Source organism: Anthonomus grandis, chromosome 2 (assembly GCF_022605725.1).
Source record: "Anthonomus grandis grandis chromosome 2, icAntGran1.3, whole genome shotgun sequence".
NCBI classification, from domain to species: domain Eukaryota; kingdom Metazoa; phylum Arthropoda; class Insecta; order Coleoptera; family Curculionidae; genus Anthonomus; species Anthonomus grandis.
In genome coordinates this window covers 38,325,609-38,352,274 of record NC_065547.1, presented here as the reverse complement: position 1 = coordinate 38,352,274, position 26,666 = coordinate 38,325,609, and the positions used below count along the sequence as shown (strand labels likewise).

Below are 26,666 nucleotides of genomic sequence, written 5' to 3'. Positions count from 1 at the left end.
GCCTTATTATCCGCCACGTATCAAATTTTACAAAAAAGTATAAAAAGTATTTTGCCCCAAATATCTGAGTCAAACTTGAAGTGATCACACAGATGCATGAAACAAAGAAACTGTCAGTGCTAAGAAAAACGAATTTGAAAAAATGTACCAAAAAAAAACGATTTTCTTCAACGCTTTTTTACTATTGTTACAAGGCGCACTCACTCGACGAGAGATGTTATTGCACTGACCATAGATAAACAGTTTATAGGGGTTAACAGTTTATAGGGGTTAGTTGGCACTGACGAGACCATGTGGAAATTCATTTAGCGCGGCCGGTGTTCAATCCAAGGTCATCTAAAGAGCCCTCGGTAACCAGTGACAAAACAACTTGAAAGCATCATTTTTGTTACACAATTACAGAAAAGAATTTTTAAAAAATTACCAAAATATGTATAAAAATGAAAAATCAAAATGCTACATTCTATGTACTTAAACAGGTTATCTATATACATACTAGAAAGGCTCTGCATCACCTATTTACTTTACACCTTCTATAATAGACCTTAAACTGTCAAAAAAAATATCGAACCGCTCATGTAAATTATTATTAATATAATTCTGACACATTATATTAATAGGGGATTTAAACGAAATATTAGTCCTAGTGGGATTTACATAAAATAATCTAAAATGTCTAGAGTTTATTCTTGGTACCCCGAAAATTTAATCCAGCCAAAAGGGTGGGACAGTCAATCCTGTTATGAATAAGGTTATATAAGAATTTTATCGAAAGAATTTCTCTTCTTTTTGCTAAGGGTATAATATTAAATTTATTTAAGTATAATTGACTATCTTAACCTCTGGCTGGACCTTCCTCTCTAAACCTTCTAAATATACTTCATAGATACTAGATACTTCATAAACTTGCGCTGAATACGCTCAATATCATCTATATCAGGTCCGTATTCTATTTTTCAACGTATGTAAGAGAAGAAAAGTAGTTTTAAAGTATTAATATTTTCAAAATGCCGACAGTTTCGATAAATAAAACCCAACAATGTGGCAGAGTCAGAAACTATTTTTGCTACATGCTTGGCGAAACTTAATTTCGCATCATAAGTAATTCCCAGATCAATCGGCTCATCCACTCTGGCTAACACAACATTATTTGCTCTATAGTCAAAATTGATTGGCAACAGTTTTCGCAGTGGCGTAACTACCGGTGTTCCACTGTGTTCCATCGAACACGGGCCCCCGGAGCGTAAGAACTTTCGGCTATTTAAATTTAAATTTTTTCCTAACATTTAATTAGTTATTACCTGAAAAATCTGTCCTGTAAAGTTGCAGGGGGCCCCCAAATACTTTATAATTTTAATGTTTGCAAGATTATCAAAATTTTTTTCGCATAATTTTCGTTTCGACCGTAAACTATAAAAATATTTTCTAATGTTTTTGAGTATAGAGTTTTTATAGAATATATGGGGCCCCTACCAAATTTATGGTTACTGAAAATCATATTCACATTTTTCTACATTTTTATTTGATAATGATCTACTGGGGAAGATATTTAAAGCAAAGAAAATCGGACACTTTGTTTGTAAGTCTAGCCTACTTCAGGCATTAAAAAATTAAGATATCTTCGTGTCTTGGGCAAATAATGCAAATACCGGTCGGGGACCCCGACATTCAGCTCCTTGAACTTTATTAAGGTTTTTTCACGGGGAACAATGATAAGAAAAGCCTCGAGATTTCATAAAAAGTAAGATTTTATGTAATGGAAAGTTGAAAAATTTATATTTTTCTGGAAAGGTAAAATAATTCAAGTTTTTCCAATGAAATGTTTTCAAACAATTCATAAAAAAAATTGATTTAATCAATCAAATCCGCACTTTTTATTTACTGATTATTATTCTATCCAGCGTACCTACTGTAAAATTTAATTGGTTAAGACAATCATCTTCGGCATTTTTGATTAATACAACAAAACCTATGTAATTTTCATTAAAGTCTAGTGCAACGATATATTAGAATGGTCACCCGTCAAAACACCAGCATTCCACCTGCCAAACAATGTAAATAAAAGGTGGATGACATTGTTTGGCAGGTGGAATGCTGGTGTTTTGACGGGTGACCATTCTAATATATCGTTGCACTGGACTTTATAAAAATATTTTTATTCAATAAATTATTTTGAGATTGAAAAATGATTGTATTTTCACTTATGATATGCAAGGACCGAAAAAACAGGGGGCGGAGGGGGCCTCCGTTAGTGTAGGGGGCCCCGTACGATTTTTCGAACACAGCAAATTTCACCGTTGTTACGCCACTGAGTTTTCTAGAAAATGAGAGAATAGAGCATTTATTAACATTTAAATATAGTCTATTGACATTGCACCAATTCTCTACTTTATTAAGATTTACCTGAAGGAATTCGCAATCGTCTTCAGTATCAAGACAGTAATTTGGCAAGATCATTTATAAACAATAAAAAGAGAAGCGGGCCCAAATTAGATCCTTGCGGAACTCCCAAGCACACTTCCTGTATAGGAGACTTAAAGCCTTCATATTCAGTAAATTGTTTACGACCTCGTAAGTAAGATTTTATTAAAGCAACTAAAACCAAAAAATGTTTAGCTTATGAAGAAGTACAAAGTGGTCAATTTGGTCAAAAGGCTTTGTAGGTATAATTACATCAACCTATGCTGACACAAATAATCATTTAGGCAACCAAGGTTTACTGTACAGGAGCGATTTTTGACGAAACCAAATTAATTAGGTGCTATGTCTAATTTTACATGGGCATATATTCTATTATAAAGAACTATTTCAAAAAGTTTGGAGAAATTACGTAAGATCGATATACCTCTGTAATATTGAATGTCATTCTTCGGTCCCTTTTTGAGTATCGGGGATATTCTAGCAGTCTTCCATTTATCGGGAAATACTGTTGAAGACAAGATAAGATTAAATATGTGAGCAATATAGGCCCTGACAAAACGCGAATACAATCTTTAATGACAAGACTTCATCGGTACCGGAGGTCAACTTACTTTTTAGTTTATTAGAGGCGGTGATAATTTCATCTTCCGAAAAATTATAAGAGCAATTTAGAGAGCTGTTAATAGTCTGGCTCGATTCAATACCAACATTAATACTAGATGGGTCCGACTCAATATATACGCTTTGAAAGAAAGTTCCAAATGCATCAACAATTTGCTGTGGATCTTTTATTGTACGATTTTGAAACAGCAGTTTCCCTTTTCTCTAATATAGGTTATCTACGTTCATTTTACTTTGAATATTCACTTTCTTATACCATAGTGTATCTTATCAGATTTTATTTAAAAATAAATGCTTCTTTATTAAAGGGGAACAATGGGATTAAATGACAAATTTGTATGATATTATAAAGTGTTTTTCTGGCATCATTGCGTCAGATTTTGCGAGTTGCAAGCAAATAAACTGCCCATAGTTTCACGGCAATGCCTAATTCTAGTGTTCAATGTTCTAAGGGTTTTATACTGTTCTGATTAAGTTATAATATTTAAGTTGATGAACAAAGGATACCATGGTCGACACCGGCAAAGGCCTTGTTCAGATTATATAGCAAAACCGAAATGTGCTGATATTTATCAAATGGCTCTAGAACATCTGACACAAGGTAGAGGGTTTCCTGGACGGTATTTTAATATTTCTAAGCCCAAACTGGCAGTAGAAGGACTGCACTTCTCTACTATTTTAGATCTTATAGGCAAAAGTGATATTGACAAGTAATTGTCTGGTAATAAACAGTCGGCCTTTATAAAAATCGTTATCACAATTACCACTTTACGACCTTCAGGAAAAGTATATTCTGTTTAAAACAAAGATCTATTAGTTTAGTCAGGGGAATTATTAAATTAATGAAATGATAGGTGTTGAGGCCACTTTTTGAGGAATCACAGGTAATTTGACTTCTCCAGGGACGGACTTGCAACACGTGTTCACTCTTTTGGAAGAAAAAGGTTATACCTCTGTTTTTTTGGATAAAAGTTTCAACAAAAAGAGCCCTTGATAAATTGAACGATCTGTTTTAATTTTTAAATATTTTTTATATTAATCTAGCTTTATAGTATCCCGCTAAGTGATTTACGTTTAATATTACTTTATGTAATAAAAACCTTTTGAGAAAATACTTGTTAATTATGAAAGTCGATGTTGTACCAGTGCCTACATGGCTACGTTAATTCTTAATTTAACTGTAATTTAAACCTTAAACCGCTAAACGGTTAGTCCTACCACAGAACACAAATATATAGAAAAAATATATTCCTTATCATTACTGATGAATACCCTTCAATGGTTGTGTGCATGATAATTAACTTTTATCATATAAGTACCTGAAGTCTCAAAGCTAAAGAGGATGAAACACGAGAAGTAGTCACAATTGTTGGATCATCATCGTTTCTTTAAAGCTTTTCGGCCTATCCAAAGTTCTCTTCATCGTTAAAAATGCAAAGTAGTTCATTTGCTCGTTGTGTAGCGATACATAATGTCTTTGTCCAGATTGAAAGAGTTAGTTTGTACGTCATACAAATGTGCTGCTTGGGTAATTTTATAAGATGAGAAATATAGAAAATGTTTGTTGCATATTAGTTTTTTGAGTTCATTCTGAAGAGTAAAGTCAGAAGGCATCTGCACGAAATTTCAATGGGGTTAATCTGCAGGTGTTTTTTGAATTGGAAAATTCCCAAATCTTGATAAGTCTCTTAATTATAAGGACATGGAGTGGCAGGAATCCTTCACGAAGAACTTTTCAAGTGCAGTTGCAGCACAAACTTGTAACAAATACTGAGGTTTACTAACGTGCTGATCATACATGTTTGACACGAGGATCGTGATCTTTAGTGCGATAGTCGGCTGTGACATCCTAATCGTCTATTTTCAACTTATTCCAAACTTTTGAAACTGTTTTGTTAGGTGTTAAAAATTCTGCGTTTTGTGATCTACATCGATCACAGTTCATACCTTTCGAATTCAGATGCGAACCAAACTTATACGTATCTAGTAGAGTTATTCAGATGTACAGGGTCCGACAGTCAAACCTGACGGTTTTTGAAATGGTATAAATAAAAAAGTTGTTCGGATATTTTAATTACTATTTTTTTATTGGAAAGAGGAGAACTGGAAATTTAACATTCATAATAAAAAAGCACAAAAATAACTTATGTAGCAAAAATTATGTCACTTAAATGATGACCACCATTTTCTTTCCATTTCATTTCAACAAACAAAATTTTCGATATTGGGCTCCAAGAAACCCACAGAAACTTCACCAGCAGCCTCTTCACTGTGAAAGAGTAACTGTCTGGGCTGCAGTGTGTAGGGCAACAGTGTTAGGGCCTTATTTTTTTTTAAGGAGAATGGCCTAACAGTGACAGTGAACTCAGCGCGTTATGTTGCCATGATCCGTGACTTTCTCATTCCAGAGTTACGTCGCCATCGTATCCCTCTCAGGAGGGTCTGGTTTCAGCAGGACGGAGCAACTGCCCATACCGCTCGGGAGTCCATGGCTCAACTCAGAGCATTTTTCCCCGGTAAGCTGATCTCGCTCAGGGGTGACATCGAATGGCCGGCACGTTCTCCCGACTTGTCCCCCTTGTGAATTTTATCTATGGGGGTACCTCAAGGGAAGAGTTTATGTTGACAGACCAAATAATTTGAACCAACTGAAGGAGAACATTCGGCGAGAAATTCGTGAGATCCCGCGCCAAACATTGGAGAGAGTCATGACTAACTTTTCCAGGAGACTCGTACAGTGTAGAGAAATTGGTGGTCATCATTTAAGTGACATAATTTTTGCTACATAAGTTATTTTTGTGCTTTTTTATTATGAATGTTAGATTTCCAATTCTCCTCTTTACAATAAAACAATAATAATTAAAATATCTCAATAACTTTTTATTTATCCCATTTCAAAAACCGTCAGGTTTGACTGCCGGACCCTGTATTACTAGCACATTGCGTGTGTTTTCAACAACTGAATTAGACGATAAGTCACTTGTAAAAATCGGCATAGATTATGGAATTGGTTACTACTACAACTGTGGAAAGAAAATGGAAATAAACATTAAAAACAAAAAACGTTTTACGTACGATAAAATTTGTATATCTAAGAATATCAAAGATTCTGGAGTTAAGAAATGATTTTTAATTGGCCCTACGGATACTGCACGTGAATTTTTTGAAAATTATGAGCTGCCATGAGTTTTTCTAAAAAATTAAGAGATGCAGATATCTATAGACTTGAAAATGAATATTTTAGCAGGTTTGATGGGCCATGCAATTTTTCTCCCTGTACTTATTCCAATATAGAAAAAAGCTGTCTCAGCTTATACGGGCTATATAAAATTATTGAGATTTTTAAAAACTAAAAAGCTTGGACAAACCAGATCTAACGCAAAACATATAAACATTGTGTACACCCTTCAATTTGATCTTCAAAGAAAGATAAAGAAGTTACAGAAAACATTTCTTCTACTGAATTACATTTAATGTAGCAAATCATTTGAGAATGTCAACTGAATTTTACGATCAAACCAATTAGTAGGCCGTTTAAAATACGTGCAATATTTCCAAGATTTTGGCGATGTTGTCAATTCTTGCTTTTCACCTGAACTTGACCCTAAATTCGACAGTTGCATTAAAAAAATTTACAAGTTTCTTATATTTAGAAATGAGACGTGTTACTTCAAAGGTGCATGCTGTAATGCATCATGTTCCGTATTTTGTGCCATAATAAACAATGAGGCCTTGGACCCTCCCAACCCAAACGTGCGCTACGTAATACTCGAGTGCTCCCTAGTTGCGTTGCAAGATTGTCACTAATATGAATAAGATCTATGACGTACATCAATAATAAATTGATGCTAGTTCATATTAAAATAATCGTTTAACAAAAACGTCCATTTATTTACAATTTAAGTACAATTGGCAAGTGTCCGCTAGAACAGGCAGAAATCAGTCAACATATTATAAACTATTAAAAATAAATGATATTTAACAATAACTATCCTCATCTCTAAACACACAGCTCCCGAAATATTCGACATATACCCTTTTTAAATACGTTAAAAAATGTAATAACAACCATAGAGAGTATGGCAAGACATACAAATATTTGTACAATCATATGCCGCCTCCTCCACTCCTTCAAATCATTGATGTGTAAGAATCGGTTTCTTGCATTTTCTGGAAGCTCAAATTTACTTGGGTGAGGAAACAGAGATAAGTAAAAGTCGTACAAAATTGCTCGGATAAGTTCGTTTTCAGTTGATTTTGATTCAACCAAATTGTCATTCAAACATACAAATTTCCTGCAATAAAAGGCATCTAACATGATCATTTGTTGCTGAGAATCACGTTATACTTACGTTGGTTTACTTCGGACTTCATCCAAGGTCATAACAGCGTTTGTAATATTCGAAACAAGCATTTTAAAAGTAGAAACACTCTTCTCCGCATCTTGAATCACTTCGAACTGATACTTTAGTTTCTGCCCGAATTTGCTTTTTAAAAACTTACTCAAAAATGGACACTGTGTTATTAAATGTTTACTAATAGTTGGCTAAAAAATATAAACATAATTGCTAATTTTTTATTAAACTGCAGTCTTACCAGTCGAGAATCGATGTATCTTTCATAAGGAGGTGTTGGCACTTCAGAAGAGCCCAGCAGCTCGCTGCAGTTGAGTAAAATGCTTTCGAAATGATCAACCATTTCATAACTCAAAGGCAGTTCATATATTTTAGTCAACAAATTTCTGATTTCCCTATCAGACCAGGTGCTGTAACCAGTATTATTAATTATTAGTTTTTGGTGTAAATGTTTACCTACAGTGACTGATCTGTATCAAACTCATCGAAAATGTCCTCAACAGATCTTTTAACAGTCTCGGACATGAGGTAGTAATAGTAACTAAACCCAAATTGCATATCGTTGTTATGCCTGAACCGATTTCTTTCTGTAAGCTCGTATTCTACTGGAAAAGTATCTTGCAACTCTTTCATAATATTTCTAAAAACTATACATTTTTTAATACTATAAATACAAATAGTAGTTTGCTTACTTATCGATTAAAATAGGAGCATGGGCAGGCACGTATCTTGACTTGTATCCATATTTTTTGTTCAAAAGTCTTTGAGTATACATCAGAGACTCAAAAAAACCATCTATGCCATGTGAGCGGCCAGGTTTTAATTTTGGTTCCGAATGGAAAGTACTCTTAAAATCAAACAAATAATGAAATACTGGGACATTGTTTCAGAACCAGTTATTAGCTTTTAGAAAGTTTTACGCGATGTAACATCTATATTTTCAAATTCAAAACATGCTTCATTATCATAAATACATTGTATTTGTTGATAGAACTACTTATAATATAAAACATGAACATAAATCGACATATTACTAACACATAATTTAAGAAAAAAATACAATACTTGGTTCAACATACTAGCATAAACTATAACACAAAATTCAAGACGAAATGAGTTAAAATTTTATGAGAGTAACATCAAAATATAAAACCCACAAATATCTTCGCGCAAGCACCACTCCAAGAGTGACATAGGACTTTCCTCTTGTGCTGGTGTTTACCATAAAAAAAATAATAATATAACATATAACATGATAAAAAATCTAAGCTTTAAATCTTTATTAAAAACTAATTATATCCTATTGGCCTATTCCCAATCATCTTCAAAAAACTCTGTTAGGCTGTAAAAATACTTGCTTTTAAGCAGTTCCGTTAAGGACTTTTTAAAGAGAGGAGGACTTTTAGAGGCTTTGATGCAATTTGGAAGATTTGACAAAAATAAGCTAAGTGCACAAAAACCTTTAAGAATTATCAAATATCACGTAGTCAATGGGTTTAAGTCAAAATATGGCCTAGTTAGGGATATTTCACATTTTGTCAATAGATCTAAGACGCATACATCTAAGCAGTCAATAGAAATAAGCGCCATAACTCCTTTGACTACCAGATATATAAGTTCGTTTTTTACTAGTCAATAGTTTTAAGCGGCTAAACGCGCTTGACCACTGCAACTCTCCATACAATATTTTGCACGACACGCGTCTGCCAGTAGAGACAACCCACATTTTAAATATTGCTTATAGTGTTATCTTGCTTTAATCAGCAAAATAAAACAAAGAAGGAAAGTAATAAGTAATGCGCTTGTTTTGTGTTTACCGCATTTTATTGTTAGTCGGCGTTGTTTTTTTTAACGATTCGTGTGTTTTTTAAATAATTTAGTAGTGTAAAAAGTTAATCTTTCATTATCCGTGCCGTAAGTTGAAAAACCTATTGAAAAATTAGGCTTTCCCGTGGAAAACAAATTGTTGCGGCAGTATTAAAACAAAACATATCACCGGCATCACCTCAACATAACCTCGTGTACTTATATAGTAATTGTATTTTACCGCGCTGCAAAAAATAACATAAATACGTTAAAAAGTATTAAGGTTTTGTCTATTCTTTATTTACATACGTTTGTAGAGATAAGGTGTGAGTTTTAGCGTAAGATTTTTTTAGTCTTATTTCGAAATCGTTTTTGTTATTTTTGCAAACTCTAGGGATTAGTAGGTATTACCCAACTAGCAAACAAATTATTTCACACATTAATTAAATTTAAAAAAAAACGTCAAAAACATTTTGTTTGAAGAGTGATTTTGACTAGCATCTAGCCGTTCGATTGCAACAAAAAATCTCGACCAATCAAATCACGACAGGCGAAGATATAGGAAATGACACTCAATCAGCTGTTTTTAACGTCAGTCTTGCGATTTATTTATTTTGTTGGAAATTTTCGCTAAGGGCTTGTATTGTTGTAATTTTTTTTGGATGTCACTACCACACAATTTTTTTTACAGAATTAAATAAAAACACGATGCAACCACGATGTATGGATTTAGGCCAAAGCAATGCCGTGGAAGAGCCTGCAGATCTTATTATGTTACCTAATGTTGCTCCAAGCACACCTATCGTAGAGCAGGTGCCATTTATTGAACTTGAGCGAAACATAAGCGATTTAAATGAAATTACCAATCAACCAAAAAAAATATTTGCAGAACTCCAAAATGTCACGCCGTTGCAAAGTGAATATGAAGAATTTAAGAACACTCGAGGGACTACCGACTATTCCTTAATAGCATTCGAATGTGAAGAACTTGAGAATTTTCCTTCCGGTCCAGAACCTGTCATCGACAGCCCATATTCTATGGAAACTGACAGAGAACTTCATTCGGATCTGCAGAATACTCTTACAAGCTTACCAGTTGAAAACTTCAACCATTCGCCTTACGAAGCTTCCAATTTACAAGGAGAGGTCGAGCAAATAGTACAGCAAGATATTGATAATGTTCCAGGAACTACAAACAGCAGCATGGGGCAAAACCTATAATATAGCTTAACACAATAGTGTTACGTTTGTAATGGCAAAAGTCCCGCAAATAGTTGTAACCATAGGTAAATTCTTGATGCAAAGTGTAATTTTTTTTTTGTTAAATAAAATACTACACAAAAATGCTATTACTTTTTCATTTAATATGTTATTTTAGTGACCCAGTTTAATTATTTTTAGTTTTAAGGGTTAAGTTGCATGTGGGGTCAAGGAAAATCCAAGCTGTTTTAATCTTTTTCGCTTTAATGCCAATGTTTAACGCCAAAAACAAAATCTCTAGATAACTTATTAAGTCGTATAAATGTTCCTGTTATAATACATAACAGACTTTAAAGCAAAATGGAAGCAAAAAGAATACTAGTTGATAATAAATTAATTTAGAAATAAGGAATTTGATAATTACAATTCTTAAACGGTTTTTGTTGCAATATCGCGGGTAATTCAATACATCTAAGAATGATCCTCTCCTTTATCTAAAAAATCTTCAGTGGATCTTGTATTTTTTTGCTACAGATAAGCAAGATATTAAAGAGATTCTGTCTGAAGAAAAACTAAATCTCGAATAAATCGTTAATTTTCCCGTAAAATTCGGGTCGAGGATATCCCTTCCACTTTTCTATAACTATGAAAAATATGCAGGACGTAAAAATAGTACAGGTAAAAACGATATTTTTACTATAAGATAAATGTTCGATTAAATACAAAGTATAGCTACATTCATTTGTTAATATTCAAAAATATATCTATTACCTTGGAAAGAGTCCTCTTTTGCCTTCTACTAATGATTTTATTTTTAACCAAAATCTTCTTATTATGCTCATGCACCAACTTAGCAATAGTCTCATTTCCTCCAATTATTTTATCAGTCTTAAATCCTATATTATTTATTTTGACTTTAGTATAATTATTGATATTAGCCTGTGTAATTATAGTATTAATATTATTGTGTACTGCTCGCTCATTGTCTCTTAAATGATCCAATTCTTGCTTCACTTTTGAATTTTGTGATTCTGTAGAATGCAGCGACTTATCTATTTCTTGCTAAAAACAAAAAATTAATAGGAGAAATTAATGAAGAGCCTGAATATCACCTGATCATCACAATCTCCACCATCAAATTGGCATTTTGGATTGTTGCAACTGACATCGCACTGGCCATCGCCAACATATAACCATGGGCAGTTACGCCCGCAACTTGGCAAAATATAAGCAAGAAATACAAAGTACCCTTTACTTTTTAAATAGAAATCATCCAAGTACATCGGTTTTCCTAAGAAAATATCATCATTGAAGTAAATAAACTTGTTTGAGAGTCCTGGTATCCTATGCAAATTGCTTTCAATGGCTGGGCTTGAAAAAGTTGGTAAGTTATCTTGATCTCTAAATATCTCCTCGTGAGTAACAACAGTAATTTTGTCATAGTCTAAATTCAACCAGTAAGGGATCTGGCCATTGGTTACCAAGTAAACATGATTGAACCATGGAGCATATTTTTCCAAAGACCTGTAATGTGATAAATTTGCAGTAATCCTCACATCATATACAGGGTTACTGGTAATTCGATACATTCCTTTGGAGATGTGATAGGGGAGGGGGTAAGAAGTAAATTAAGTAAAGACATATTTAATTTTTTCTGTTTTTCTTCAAAATGTAGACCTTAGTGGTTTAAAAGGCAGTTTCCAGAAAATCCGCTGTATATTTTTTTAACTTTTTAGGCAAAATACATGCTTAACACAATAGTGTTACGTTTGTAATGGCAAAAGTCCCGCAAATAGTTGTAACCATAGGTAAATTCTTGATGCAAAGTGTAATTTTTTTTTTGTTAAATAAAATACTACACTTTCTAGTGGATATTTTTTGAAAAAAAATTATGCTATATTCTTCAAAATTTACGTAAAACTTTCTTATTATCTAAGCTAACTCATAGGCTATAAATGCTACCAAAAATTTTAACAGAATTTTGTATTTTTATTATTAATAGTAAGAACACACTTGAAAAATGCCAAGTGGTATTTACTTCTATGGTATTTAAGTACTATAGCAACAATTTGTTTTTTTAAATTTATTGTTAAAAATTTGATGTGTAGATAGTCTGACAGCAATAATTGTTGTGGAAAGTAGTTAAATTACGAGTTTCGAGTTTATTTTTCTCGTGTTTTTAAAGAAGGTATTCTATTGGTTTCTGCGCTATGGCCACGTTTACTAACGCTGAATATGCAGATATGATGTTTGTTTATGGGTTTTGCAATGGTAATGCCGCGGAGTCTCGCCGAGAATACCAACGTCGCTTTCCGAACCGCCGCATTCCAAATGTCCGTGTTTTCGCTTCGACCTACCGAGCTATCGCTGAAACTGGATACGTAAAACCAAGAAGAGGTGACGCTGGCGCTCTTCGCGTATATCGAGCAGAAGATGAGGAGGAAATATTAAGACATTTTGAAGACGATCCAACCACATCCACTAATGCCGTAGCGCAGCAAACAGGATCATCGCAATGGAAAGTTTGGTCTACGATTCGGCAAATGGGAAGCCATCCTTACCATTATACGCCTGTCCAAGGATTGGAAGAAGGGGACCCGATAAGAAGGGTAGAATTCTGCAGATTTATTATAAATTCTGATGCAGACAATAGAACTTTTTTAACCGACATTTTGTGGACGGACGAGTCAAAGTTTAGTCATGAGGGCATTACAAATTTTCATAACCTTCATTTTTGGGCCGAAGAAAATCCCCGTTTAACAAGAGAAACCAGTTTTCAAAGAAAGTTTTCTGTAAATGTGTGGATGGGACTTATTGGCCGGGATGTAATAGGACCACATTTTTTCCCAGACGATTTAAACGGGGATATTTATGAAAATTTTTTACGACATGACCTACAAGATCTTTTTGACGATATTCCTCTCGCCGTTAGAGGACGAATGATATTTCAACATGACGGCTGTCCAGCTCATTTTCGGCGGTCAGTTCGGCAGTTCCTGGATGAACGTTTCCCGAATCGTTCGATTGGTAGGTCAGGTCCAATAGCTTGGCCAGCACGAAGCCCTGACTTAACCCCGCTTGATTATAGCATATGGGGTCAAATGAAAGCACTGGTTTATGCAACCCCAATAATTACCCGGGAAGATCTTATCCAAAGAATAACCAACGCTGCCCAGCAGATCAGGAATACCATAACAACTAGAACAACAAAGACTGAAATGAGAAGGCGCTGCCGAGCCAATAGAGGCTCTCATTTTGAACAAGATTTGTGAAGGTAAATACTGATAAATGCGTTACTTTACAATTTATAATAAAAATACAAAACCATGTCACCTAAGTCACCTAACTTTTAAGCATTTATATCCTGTAAGCTAGCTTAGGTAATAAGGAAATTTTGAAGAATGTAGCATAATTTTTTTTCAAAAAATATCCACTAGAAAGTTACAACTATTTGCGGGATTTTTGCCATTACAAACGTAACACTATTGTGTTGAGCATGTATTTTGCCTAAAAAGTTAAAAAAATATACAGCGGATTTTCTGGAAACTGCCTTTTAAACCACTAAGGTCTACATTTTGAAGAAAAACAGAAAAAATTAAATATGTCGAAAACTATCAACTTTTGCATAATACATATTAGGGTTCAATTTACTTCTTACCCCCTCCCCTATCACATCTCCAAAGGAATGTATCGAATTACCAGTAACCCTGTATAAATGTCTTATCAAAATATTAAAATGCCTAGGTACACATTCCAAATAATTATGACTTATTCCTACAATAAATGTGAATATCTTAAACTTAAGACAGACATCTTCATGATGTATTTTTTAAATATTTGACTGATATTGCCCACTAACATTTAAATGTGTTGATATTTTCGCTTTTACGCTGATATATGATGAATTGAACAAATATGTATTGATAAAAAATATTTATTGTCAGATATAATAAAAGTATTATAAATAATTATTGTTTATACATAAAGTTTGTTATAGAGATATTTTTTCAAAAAGTCCACAAACATAAACAAAAAGTGTCAAACCAATTTCCCTAGATACTAATATTCTGTAATTTGATTATCAATATTTTGTGCCTCACCCTTTCAAATGTAAGCTTAAAATTTCTTTATATTACAAATAGGTTTAGAAATTTCTTAAGAAAAAAACTTTTAAAGGTCTATGATAGAATCTGAGCTGAGATTAATTGTGAGCTATACTGGAGGTACTAGAACAGTTGTACATTTCTTCAATTTTAGCTATTTTGTGAAGAAATACAAAATGTGAGATGTATATATATCTCAAATTAAATTGTATAAATCATATGAATGACACCAGCTGTGGTAGAGGAGTATAAGAATAACTCTAAGTTACAACTGCATAAATTCCAAATTGATTACCGCTTAGCACATGAGACAACAAGTTACAAAAGAAAATGATATTGAAATCATATTTATTGAACTTAAAAAATTATATATAATGCTGCATGTGTTGTTTATTATATAAAAAGTGATTAGTTGAATGAACTTCAATAGGTACACTATCAACAAAAAGTAGAGAAACATTTAACCCTTTGTGTGCTAGTGTGCCTGCGGTAAGGACACTTACAAATTAATTTTTACTGACGGTCCTGGTGTGCTTACAGCGAAGATATCATTGATGACGTATGCGGAAGCGTGTCGCTCCTCTAAATTTAAGCGCCAATAAGAGTCGTGAAATGTGAAAAGTGAAATACTCATGAAATGAGTATTTTTTTAACGGTTTTCTTATAGGATTTTATTTTTATTTACAGATAAATTTTATAACAAGCTTATAAATCTCAACTCCAATGACCTGTATGATTATTTGGAAGAAATTTCTTGTGACAACATTAGCGAGTTAGGAGATGTTAGTGAAGATGAGATTGAAGGGGACTCAGAAATAGTAGGCCCAACGGCAGCGGCGTCGCCAGCAATTGATTTGTTTGACCTAGAAAATATGCCTATTATATTTGGGAATGATACTTTGTCCCAAGACGCTGATGCTGACTTAGCCGAATGGAGCAGTGAGGATGAGAGCTACCTTTGTCACTAATACGAGCCCAGGAAATTCGCAAAAAAACTATATGGACTAACTCCAACTCACACTGTGTTCGAAATTTTAAAGAATTTGGAGAAGAAATAGGACCAAACATTCCCACCGATATAGAAACCCCTACCGACATGTTTTTGCATATATTCCCTGAGCATCTGTTAGACCAGATAGCTTTTCAAACTAACTTATATGCCTTGCAAAGAAACGGAGGTAATAGTCATGCATTTACGCCTACTAATGTAAAGGAAATAATGGGTTTTATTGCAATAAATTTGATAATGGGCATAAAAAAGCTACCCAGCTACAAGGATTACTGGTCCTCACGCTTGGAAATGAGAGATCCCTTCATAAGTTCAATAATGTCAAGAGACAGGTTTTCATGGATGGTAGCCAACCTGCACCTAAACGACAACTCTGTACAGCCTGGCCGTGATCACCAAAACTTTGATAAGCTTTACAAATTACGGCCTTTGTTAGATGTATTATCTGATACATATAAAAATGCTTTGAAACCAAGTCAACATCAAGCTATTGATGAGTCGATGATCGGATTCAAAGGACGAAGCTCCCTAAAACAGTATATGCCAAGGAAACCAGTAAAACGATAATAAGTAAAAAGTCAATTTCAGATTTACACTCGTAAAATAGGTCAAATGACCGAAAAGTCTCTTGGTGGTAGAGTTGTTAGAGACCTTACGAGAGACTTAGTTGGAAAAGGGTACGAAATATATTTTGACAATTATTTTAATTCGGTCGAGCTGCAAAAACAACTGCAAACTGAGTTGATTTACGCTTGCGGTACCGTCAGAAAAGATCAAAAGAATCTACCAACAGATCTACTAGATGACAAGCAGTTAACAAGGGGTAAATTCGATTGGAGAGTTAGCACTGATGGGTTGAAATTTTTGAAATGGATGGATAATAGGCCAGTCCATTTTTTAACTAATTATCTGGATCCATGCAAAAATCAATGGGTTTCCCGCAAAAACAAAAACATGGTTCCGCCGAAGATGTTACTTGTCCTGAACTAGTAAAGAAATATAATACGCATATGGGATACGTGGATAAGACGGACATGCTAAAAACTCTTTATGAGGTTGACCGAAGAAAGTCGAAAAAGTGGTGGCATAGAATTTTGTTCAATATTTATAAAATAAATATTGAAATACCCGTCTTTTTTTATAAATAATTTTATTTGTATGATTTAGCAGAGGCAAAAAGTGAAGAAACAATCCTGTCTAATCTCTTTTTTTTTTTTAATTTTGCAAATTGTATGACTGAAATTGAGTTCAGTTAAACCTAGGTTGTATCCTATATCGGTTTAAAAATGCCCCGCGGATACAGCTTATCGGATGATGTAAAAAAAATAATTGTTGACAAATAGTGGGCAAAAGCAAGCTTCAATAGCTAAAGATTTAAATCTTAATAGATCAATTATAAGCAAGGTTATTTCCTTTTGGAAGATCAGAAAAACTATTAAAAGCCCCCCCAAAACCGGAAGACCCAGAAAAACTAATGATGCTGAAGATAGAAAAATTAAGAGGTTTGTAACCAGTAACCCTTTGCTTCAGCTAGTAGTGTTAAACAAGAATTTCCAGAAGTTTCACTCTCAATTTGAAGCATTTGGTATCGCCTTAGTAAAATGGGACTGTATGGGCGGCGGCCAGCAAGGAAACCTTTTATTTCTCCTAAGAACAGTGCTACCAGACTACAGTTTGCAAGGGATCATCTTTTATGGACCATGGAAAAATGGAAAAATGTTTTATTTTTGGGTGAGAGCAAACTTAATTTGTTTGGATCTGATGGTGTAAAGTGGGTAAGACGTCCAAAGAGTTGTAGACTTAATCCTAAATACACTTTGCCCTCTATAAAACATGGCGGCGGAAATGTTATGATGCGGAGATGTTTTTCAGGAAGAGGTGTTGGCCCATTAGTGTGTGTAGAAGGTAAAAATGATCGTTTTAAATATCTGCGCATTCTTGAGCAGCAAATGCTTCCACATGCTGGAAGACAACATGCCATTATTATGCATGTTTCAACATGATAACGATCCAAAGCATACCTCAGTAATTGTGAACCAGTGGTTAGCTAGCAATGAACTTAATGTCACGAGGTTGCCTGTTCAGAGCCCGGATATTAACCCTATAGAAAATCTTTGGGAAGAGTTGGATCGACGTCTTCGACAAAAGAACAAGGCTAAATTCAGAAACCAGGATGAATTATTTCAAGAATTAAATAAAATATGGTTGACCATAAGTCCAGAATATATTAACAAACTAATGCTGTCAATGAATTCTAACTGTATAGAAGTTATTAAGACTAAGGGGTTTGCAACCTGATATTAATTGTACTCTATGGAAAAATTTAATAAATAAATTGTTTCTCCAGTTTTTGCCGATAGTGTATATGTCTGTCTATGAAGAAGAGTTTTTAAAAGGATATTTGGGATATGTGTAATTTGGATATTACCTTAGAGAGAACCTTAACTCATTCTTATCATTATATCTTTGCTTTGAAGCATCAACACTCCTATCCTTTAAGCTAAGTTTTAAGTATGCATTCATTTTTTCAATGAAGCGTGGGTCTGACCCATTGACCCAAGTGTATACAATGTCTATAGGCTCATCATAGGTACAATTGTGTCTTGACCTGGACAACTAAGGAGGAAGCAATGGGTTAACAAATTATCAAGTATGGATGTGTATACATACCTCAATAATTCTTAAAGTAAAAAATATACCACCCAGTGCAATTAAAACCAGGGCAACCAACAAGTTTCCATTCCGGTTTTTAAAGCTTTTCCACACTTTTTGAAACATCTCCAAAATAATTTATTTTATTTTTTCTCAGCAATCCATCCTTGCAGATAAAAAAGCTGCACTGATTTGGGTGAAACTTGAAAAAATCATAAAATTTTGATATCATTATTTTATGTGGCTTATACCGGCTTATTTTCGTTTACACGTGTTAGATTACGTCTATTACAAATTCCAACAAATACAAGGCGAGTTTATTTATTCAAAACTGTTTGAAAATATTGTTTGTTTTCTTATTTGACATCATTTCGATGTTGTTATTGTGGCGGTAAGAAGTAGACGCGCTGACATCTATCGGGGACGAATGTAACTATTCATTTTAAGGGGTGCTTTTTAATGTTCGATTTCTGATTTTAAAAAATCTAGAATTTATTTTGTAGGCGGCAACGTTGTCACGTTTTTTGCCCTTTAAATTTTAAGGTTAGTACTTTGTTTATATTTTCCCTAACAGGTTAGGTAGAATTGTAAAGATAAATAAAAATAAATAAATAATTTATTTTCACCAATTAACACTATAAGCTGCGTTGAAAACAATGGGCACTAATGTAAAAGGTAACTTAAGATACTTAAAAGACATAAATTGATTTTTTTTTGGTAATCCCTTTTTTGTGGAGTGTAACTTCAAGAATTCAATTAAATCATTAAGATGTTAATTAAAAAAAGGATAAAAATGTTGTTAACTAGAAACTACATTTCAAGTGAATGTGAGTTTGGTTTTTGAGAAATGTTTCTTAAGCCTGTAATCCAATGATCATGCTAGAGATATGATGGTAGGTCACTGTTAGTTTCTATAGCTAAGGAACTTGCTTCGGTATTTGTAATAATTTATTTAAATCACCTATAAATGTCTCATCAAAAAATACTTACAGTTCAGGGTGTCAAGTATATCTCCAAGTCTAGAAATGTATAATGGTGTCTAGTCCTCTGCTACCACTTTTATTGCTGATATACTTAAATATATCCTAACACAATTTTCAGTGACAGGTTTTATGTTCATATGCCATGTCAAAGTGAAAGAAAGCTGTATATTTTAAACCTTGATATGCTGTTAACAAAGCTGTCATAAAAAATAAAACTACCTATAAATATATTAATTTATACACATTACAGATGACCAAATTGATTTATGAACATTACAACATACCCAACGACATATTAGAAATATATAAATTAAATTGGTATCATACCTGAGTTATATTAATTAATCCCTTAAGCTTAAGTACCAACTATATGTATAACCCAGAAAGAAAAATAAAACTTAATTTGGTCAAAGGAAGTATTCCTCTACAGTATGCTAGCCTTTCACAACTAACATCTTTCTTGACTTTCTTCTAAATAATTTACAAGAAACAGGCTTGTATCTATCATTGCTCATGATAGTTTAGTTCAGAAAATGGCAGATTTTGGTTTCTCTGAAGGTTCATAGCTTCCTGCTTGAATAACCGAAACTAGAGAGTAACAGCTAGTAATGTATTATCACATCAGTACAATGCTAAATAAATTTGGTTCTTAAAATTTTTCCAAATGTAATGCTTCATCTCTTACTCCTTCATTTTCTGGTCAATTGCCTAAAGGAAGTCACATCCACACTATTTTCCTCTTTCCCACAGATTCAAAGGAAGTTTAGCGTATTCTATCGGCCTTGCCAAATAAATACTCTGCTGGTCTTGATGAAATACCAATAAATATACTCAAAAAAGCTAGTGACCATATAAATGTGCCTCTAGCTCACATAATAAATGCCTGTATGCACATGGGAATCTTTCCATCTAAACTAAAAAAGGTGAAAGTTCTTCCAAATTTTAAAAATAAGGGTGATGAGCAGGATGTAGAAAACTATCGACCAATATCTCTCCTACCTTCAATATCAAAAATCTTTGAGCGAGTCATTTATATCCGTATATGTATATGAACTTTTTAAAAAGGCAAACTATTCTTTCAGATAGCCAGTCTGGTTTTAGGCCCAATCGTTCAACCCAGTTGGCAGTTTTCAAGCTTATATCCTTTGATTGAAAATGTTGACAAAAAAGAAAAAGTTGCCGGAGTCTTTTTCGATTTATCGAAAGCATTCGACACAATCAACCATGGTCTACTGCTGTCAATGCTTGAAAATTATGGACTGAGGGGAAACTGTGCCAGACTTATAGGCTCTTATTTAGATCAGAGGGAACAAACAGTTTGCCTTGGCTCTGGTAATGGTACATATGTTTATTCAGAGTCATCCTTGGTGGTACAGGGAGTGCCTCAGGGTTCAATTCTAGGCCCAGTACTATTCATATTATATGTAAATGGTCTCAGTGAGTGTTTTCCAGGGTGTTTTATCAACCAATATGCTGATGACACTTCCATAATCTTGTCAGAACATCTGATTGAAGAACTATCTGTCAGAGCTTCTCAGGTGGTAGAGAGGATGCAGGAGTGGTGTGAAAATCATGCTCTGAAGCTAAATGCTGATAAAATCGGGCTACTGACATTCTCCAAAATTTTACCTCAAAATTCCCTACTAGTAAAGTTTGAAAAAAAGTCTCTTCGAGAGGTAGCTTCCTTAAAATTCCTTGGTATACAAATTGACTCCTGTCTCACATGGGTCCCACACATAGACACTCTTGGCAAAAAACTAAATAGTTTCTGCGCGTTAATAAGGCGTCTACGAGAAGAGCTTTCCCTAAATTGTCTGAAGCAACTTTACTATGCATCGGTCCAATCTCTAGTCACTTATAGTGTGATGTGTTGGGGATCTTCAACTGACGCCGTGTCAGTCTTTATAGCACAAAAACGCATCATAAGATGCATGCTCAGACTCACACCACAAACGTCTTGTAGGACTTATTTTACTAAGCTTGGTCTACTCACTGTTCCAGCTCTGTACATTCTTATGTTAGCTATTTTTGCAAAGAAACACCTGCATCTTTTTCAAACTAATGAAGATCATTATGCTGAGGGTATGTCTATTGTGACAAGGGGGAGAGCTGAACTGAGTGTCCCAACTCATCACTCTGCCTTTTTTCAAAGATCTCCTGCCTTTGACTAATTTATTTATCTTCATAATGTATCATACTTGAGATACAAGTGGTAAGGTAATGCACCCATTATTATGTCCAACATTATCTTTTTGTTCTTACTATTTTTATTAGCAGTATGTACTGTGTAGATGTTATCAAATTTTAATTTTGTTTGTTTTGTGACGTTGCTATTGTCTATTTTAATTAGATCTTGAAAGCAATAAAGAAATTATTATTATTATAAAATATATCTGCGAGGCTCCAGCAAAATCAAATGATTATCCTTCATGATTAAAAGCAGAGATATTGTAATCTGCACAATAAGTTTTATTCTTTGGAAAATTTATTCGTATAATCAATTCATTTGCCGTGACTTCTGATATTACAATAGTTTTAGGTTACTCCTGTAATATCAGTAAGAAGCTGATGCATTTTATAATTTTCAGATTTTTCAATATTGTTTTCTATTATTTTTATAATTGACTACTCGAAATTGATTTAAGTATAAAAATGTTTGTAGATATCAACCAGCCTCTACCACAAGCAATAATCAAAGGAGTGGATGTCCCTATATTTCAAGCCAAAAAGTAAATTCTCAAATAGTGTCCGTAAATAAGAACTTTTCTATTGTAAAAATCCGCTTTTTTTTCAGACATGTTGAAAATCTTTTACGGCAAACTGTCCCTGCCGGGGACATAAGAAACAAAGAAGAGTGGTCTAAATGGCAGTTATTTCTCGGGGAACAATCAGTTCGTAAAACTAACAGACAGAAAAAGAAAAAAACCTTTCTTACAAGAAAGCAGAGAAAAGAGGCCGGATTATTAAAACTTCCCAAAGAGGGTTGGACCTATGCCTCCTTAGAACCTGTAAGGAAAATGTGGCAAGAATACATGAGAGAAAATCTGGAATTGATTAAAAGAGCCCCCTCTCATGTAGATGCGGAATGGAATAATTTTAGTACTATCGTGGCCAAATCTGAAATGGTGGGTGCTGATTTGAAAGTCATAAAATCAAAGGTCCCTAGTTTAATAGGGATTAGTGGAACGGTGATACTTGAGACGAGAATGACATTTCAAATAGTCACCTTGAGGAATAAATTAAAAAGTTGGTATGCGTTAATTAATTATTCAATTAATATACTTAAATGTATAATACTTTTAGCCATCTTGAAGGATACTTCAGTGTTTGAATTTATCCTGGACAATATGACATTCACATTCTTGGGTAAGCATCTTGTATCCAGACCAGCAGACAGGAGTGTTCGAAAAATTAGGTCTTTGCTGCACCCCGATTTATAAATGTGATTCTTTTAGTATAGAGATTTACTTCTTATATATTTGTAAATTTGTTTTAAGTGATATTATTTCTTGAAATAAAATATCAATTGTTAAAGTCGACAATGTTGGACTATCATTGTTTGTCCATTGGAAATTATTAGTTTCCGATGCCTAAGTTAAATTAGTAATTTTCAGTACAAACTGGTTATTAAACGTAAATGATTTTGGCTCATGCAGTGCCTTATTCTGTAAGTCAACCGGCAAGTGCAGGTATGTACGTAGCAATATTAATAAGTTTTGATGATTAAAATGTATAGGTACTAATAATACCTCATACTATGGACAAATTAAAGATTCATCGGAAAGAAAAAATAATTAGAATAGAATTTAATTTTCGGGGTATACAAAACATTCATAAAATGAGAATATTCTTTTTGTATAGATATTCAATACAAAATTTGGGTGATGGCTTCCATATTTCAGACTAAAAGCTAATTACCATAACAGGGGTGACTCAGTTTAAGGACGTGTTCAGGATCAAATTATGAAAAAATGTATAACATATAGCTCTATAAATGCATTTTCTGCAACCTACAGGATATTAAAATTAAAAAAAAATAGTTGTTAATAATTTAAATATCCTTGACCCGATTTTGGTGAAATTTGGAATTGTTATTAGCAATGATAAAAAGATAATTTTCGAATTTTTATTTTACCGATTAAAAGATACCATACCAAAGATATGGTATCAAAGATATAGATAATAAGAAGATAACATACCAAAGATACCCGTACAATACCAATTGGGAAACGGTATATCTATACGTAGATAGCAGCATTCAATTTGCAATCCCTAAGATGCTTAATAAATGCCTTTTTAATTATCCTAAACAATACCCTATAATTCCTCAACAACGTGGATTTTTCTATGAATGCAACATAAAGTAGGTGACTACATACATACATTCATATGAAAAATATCACTCTATCAAGTAGATCTATATACTATTATAGTACAAGAATTTTCAGAAAAAATTGCACTGAATATACAAGAAGTATATAATTTTGAGGCCATACTTTTTAGAAAATAATCTTACACCCAACTATATTTAGATTTTTTGTCATTCAATTTGATTCCTACTTTTGCCGTAATTTTTCCAAATGCGGCCGATCCAGATACACATGACCAGATATTGTTTCATCAATAAGTGACGCTCCTTCAGATTTTGGTATTAATGTTCGCAGGTATCTTGATCTCATTTTTCCGGATCGTTGGATAGGTCGACGAGGTGTCCACTAGATCTCCTGGTTTAACGCCACTAGATTATTTTCTTTGGAATACGTCAAAGAAAGGGTTTCCCATAATGAACGACTTTTTTTTCAAAATGAGATATAGATCGCATATTCCACGCGGCTATTGTTTGCTGCCTGGGAAAGCTTTGAAAGATAGAACTTCTAAAAGACATTAAAAATAGACATTTTATTTGGATAGAAATTAATTTTCTACTTTTTTAGGTTTCCAAATATCTAAACATTTTTGCCGGGAATTGAAATAAGTTTCATTTTATTCCAGGCATTTGCCGTAACTTTTGCAAGTCTCGAAGAAATTTAAAGTTTAAGTTTTTCACGTTTTCCATATTTGGTTGGTATCATTTTTTAAATTTTTTCCACGATTTAAAATATATTTGTTTTCAAATCCCTGAAAGAAACACAAAATTATAACAAGTACCTTAAAAGAATAACGGAATAACGTCCAATTTCTGAAAGATAAAAAAAATATCAAGAAAACTATTAAATAAATTAAGCAGACTAAAAAAAATAAAACAAATCCATATTTTCCGTGGATTTATTTTATAGGAATATCACTTGGCATTTGCCAATCTTATTCTTAGGGATATTTAATTCCTATGCTTGCGATTTTTTTTCTTTTAAAATATATCTGGCATACTTATAATTATTTCAAAAAAGTCCACAGTTCTCTAAGATACTGATTTTTAATTCATGTTAAAATAAAAACCTATAAATCTACAGTAACAGTTAGTCTTTAATGGTAACATGTTTCGCCTTAAGGGCATCATCAGACCGGACGTTCAATCACGTGATTTGTTAAGAACAAAAAAGTTTTTCTATGGTATATTAAATGAACAAATGAAATTTATATTCGATTCACTACCTTCCACAAAAGATTTTGAAAATTAAACTCATACTTTAATTAAAATTAAAAAGATTAATTTATTTTAAACAATTTGTACTACTGGAATATTTCACAGAAATGGAACTTGAATATTTGTATGTATATCTTTTAAACATATGCTAGGAACATTGCTTTTACATAGGTATATGATTTTGGAATATTTGTGAAATGTTGCATATTGCAATATATTTAATCAAATGCGATATAGATATTAAAATTCCAAGGATATTAGGTGCTCTCCGGGTAGATAATGCACTGATTCGTCCCAAAGGGAGGGCCTTGATTATTATTTGAAAAGAAATATAAAGAAAAATTCGCTCTGAAGCAAGAACCAAAAGGCACGGCACCAGCAATAGCAAGATCGCCTTGTATATTTTAAATAAAGCACCCTGCATATTTAAAATAACGACTTTTATTAGCCACAAATACCTTAGTAATTTAGTATTAAATGTTATCTTATTAGAAGCAAATTAAACTGAAATAGTAACTATTACTATAGATTACTATTGGCTGCAAATATTTGCAATTTAAATTTAAACAGATTTACTTGTTTACAATCGGTATTTTTGTGGCAGCAAGTAAGACTATTAACCACAAATACGTATCTATTTATTAGTTACTAGAGTATCAGCCTATTTCCCATAAATATACCAACTTGTTGTCCCAATCCGACTTATATCATTGACAAATAAGTCCGCCTTAGCAAAACGACTCTATTTGTCGCAAAACATGCTTAACTGCTTTAATGCCTATTTAATACAGGTGTCAATTTTCCGCTATTAGAATTTTTTTATGACTAATAGAGATTTCCTTTAGTGTAGTTTTGTTTTATTTAGTATGAAGGCAAATGCGGTTTTTGTCACCAAAAACAATATTGTAAGAAAAAATAAAATGAAGAGTAGCTTAGCTGTTATCAATTTCTATGAAAAGAAAAACATTGATATAGGAAATGTACAATTTACAATACAAGATTTATTACAAACTGATTCGTATATATATATTTATGTATAACAGTTAATCAGGTAAAAACTAGATAACTCTTAATTTGAATATTCATACCTGACACTATAGAAGCCGTCATCTCCGTGTTTTTCCAAATGTCTTCGCACACTGCACATCACATATTCAAGGATGAACTTGAATAAATCGCAATGACAAATCGCATCAATCCAAAGATATATATATGTGCCGTCTAGACAAATCATACACCTGTACATATACATGAAGAAATTTTTTTTGAGTTTCTTTAAAAGGTGTCTTAAAACTCATGCTTGCGAATGCTTCTAATAGCACGCTTCTTTAACTTTTTCAGCATTGATTTGTCGCTTATTTTTTACGTCTATACAACGCAAACGATAGCTTATTAACCTTAGATATGATTGTCCCATAAAACTTTATCATACCTTATTTGAAATACATATTTCAAGACATTATTTGATGTGTGCTACTTGTGATATATAGATTATTTTGAAAAGACTATTAACTGCTAAGTGTTTAGCGTAAAGTTTATGAATAGCACTTACCCACGAACGGATCCGTATGAACATCTATACTGATCTTATTCCGACCGAAATTATAAGATTTTTCATTTCATACATCTTACTACTATTCCATAAAGTGCTCATCTCAGTTTCTCAAAACATTAATCATTATTATTTGAAGATTTATAGAATTTATCTAGAAATTGTAGCAAGCTAACCTGTTGGGTATTATTCCGCGCCTACATCAATGCTAAGAATCGGAGAAAATTACAGAAGACTTTAAATGCTTCAAAATGTGATTTGCAGCAACTTTTCCAACAATTTTTGAGATTAAACTGGGCAACGGAAACATTGCCCGTTGCAGTTTTACTTTCTAACGTGGTAGTCCTTCAGGATTTAAATGCTTTTCTCGACAAAAATCA

General features: G+C 33.2%; 2 protein-coding genes across 2 annotated transcripts; one reads left to right on the top strand and one right to left on the bottom strand.

Annotated features, from left to right (window-relative positions):
- Positions 1 to 6,912: 6,912 nt before the first annotated feature.
- Positions 6,913 to 19,318, bottom strand: LOC126746352 (N-acetylglucosamine-1-phosphotransferase subunits alpha/beta). The gene is made up of 10 exons (XM_050454579.1): positions 19,158 to 19,318; positions 18,186 to 18,369; positions 17,944 to 18,131; positions 11,516 to 11,927; positions 11,175 to 11,465; positions 8,090 to 8,244; positions 7,858 to 8,037; positions 7,639 to 7,807; positions 7,395 to 7,588; positions 6,913 to 7,337 (listed from the first exon to the last, which is right to left on the bottom strand). Exons 2-10 carry the CDS (start codon positions 18,291 to 18,293, stop codon positions 7,043 to 7,045), a joined length of 1,992 nt encoding a protein of 663 aa, XP_050310536.1. The 5' UTR covers positions 18,294 to 18,369; positions 19,158 to 19,318; the 3' UTR covers positions 6,913 to 7,042.
- Positions 18,719 to 22,692, top strand: LOC126746478 (ribonuclease P protein subunit p29). The gene is made up of 4 exons (XM_050454764.1): positions 18,719 to 18,842; positions 21,813 to 21,879; positions 21,945 to 22,396; positions 22,454 to 22,692. Exons 1-4 carry the CDS (start codon positions 18,824 to 18,826, stop codon positions 22,588 to 22,590), a joined length of 675 nt encoding a protein of 224 aa, XP_050310721.1. The 5' UTR covers positions 18,719 to 18,823; the 3' UTR covers positions 22,591 to 22,692.
- The last annotated feature ends 3,974 nt before the right edge of the window (positions 22,693 to 26,666 follow it).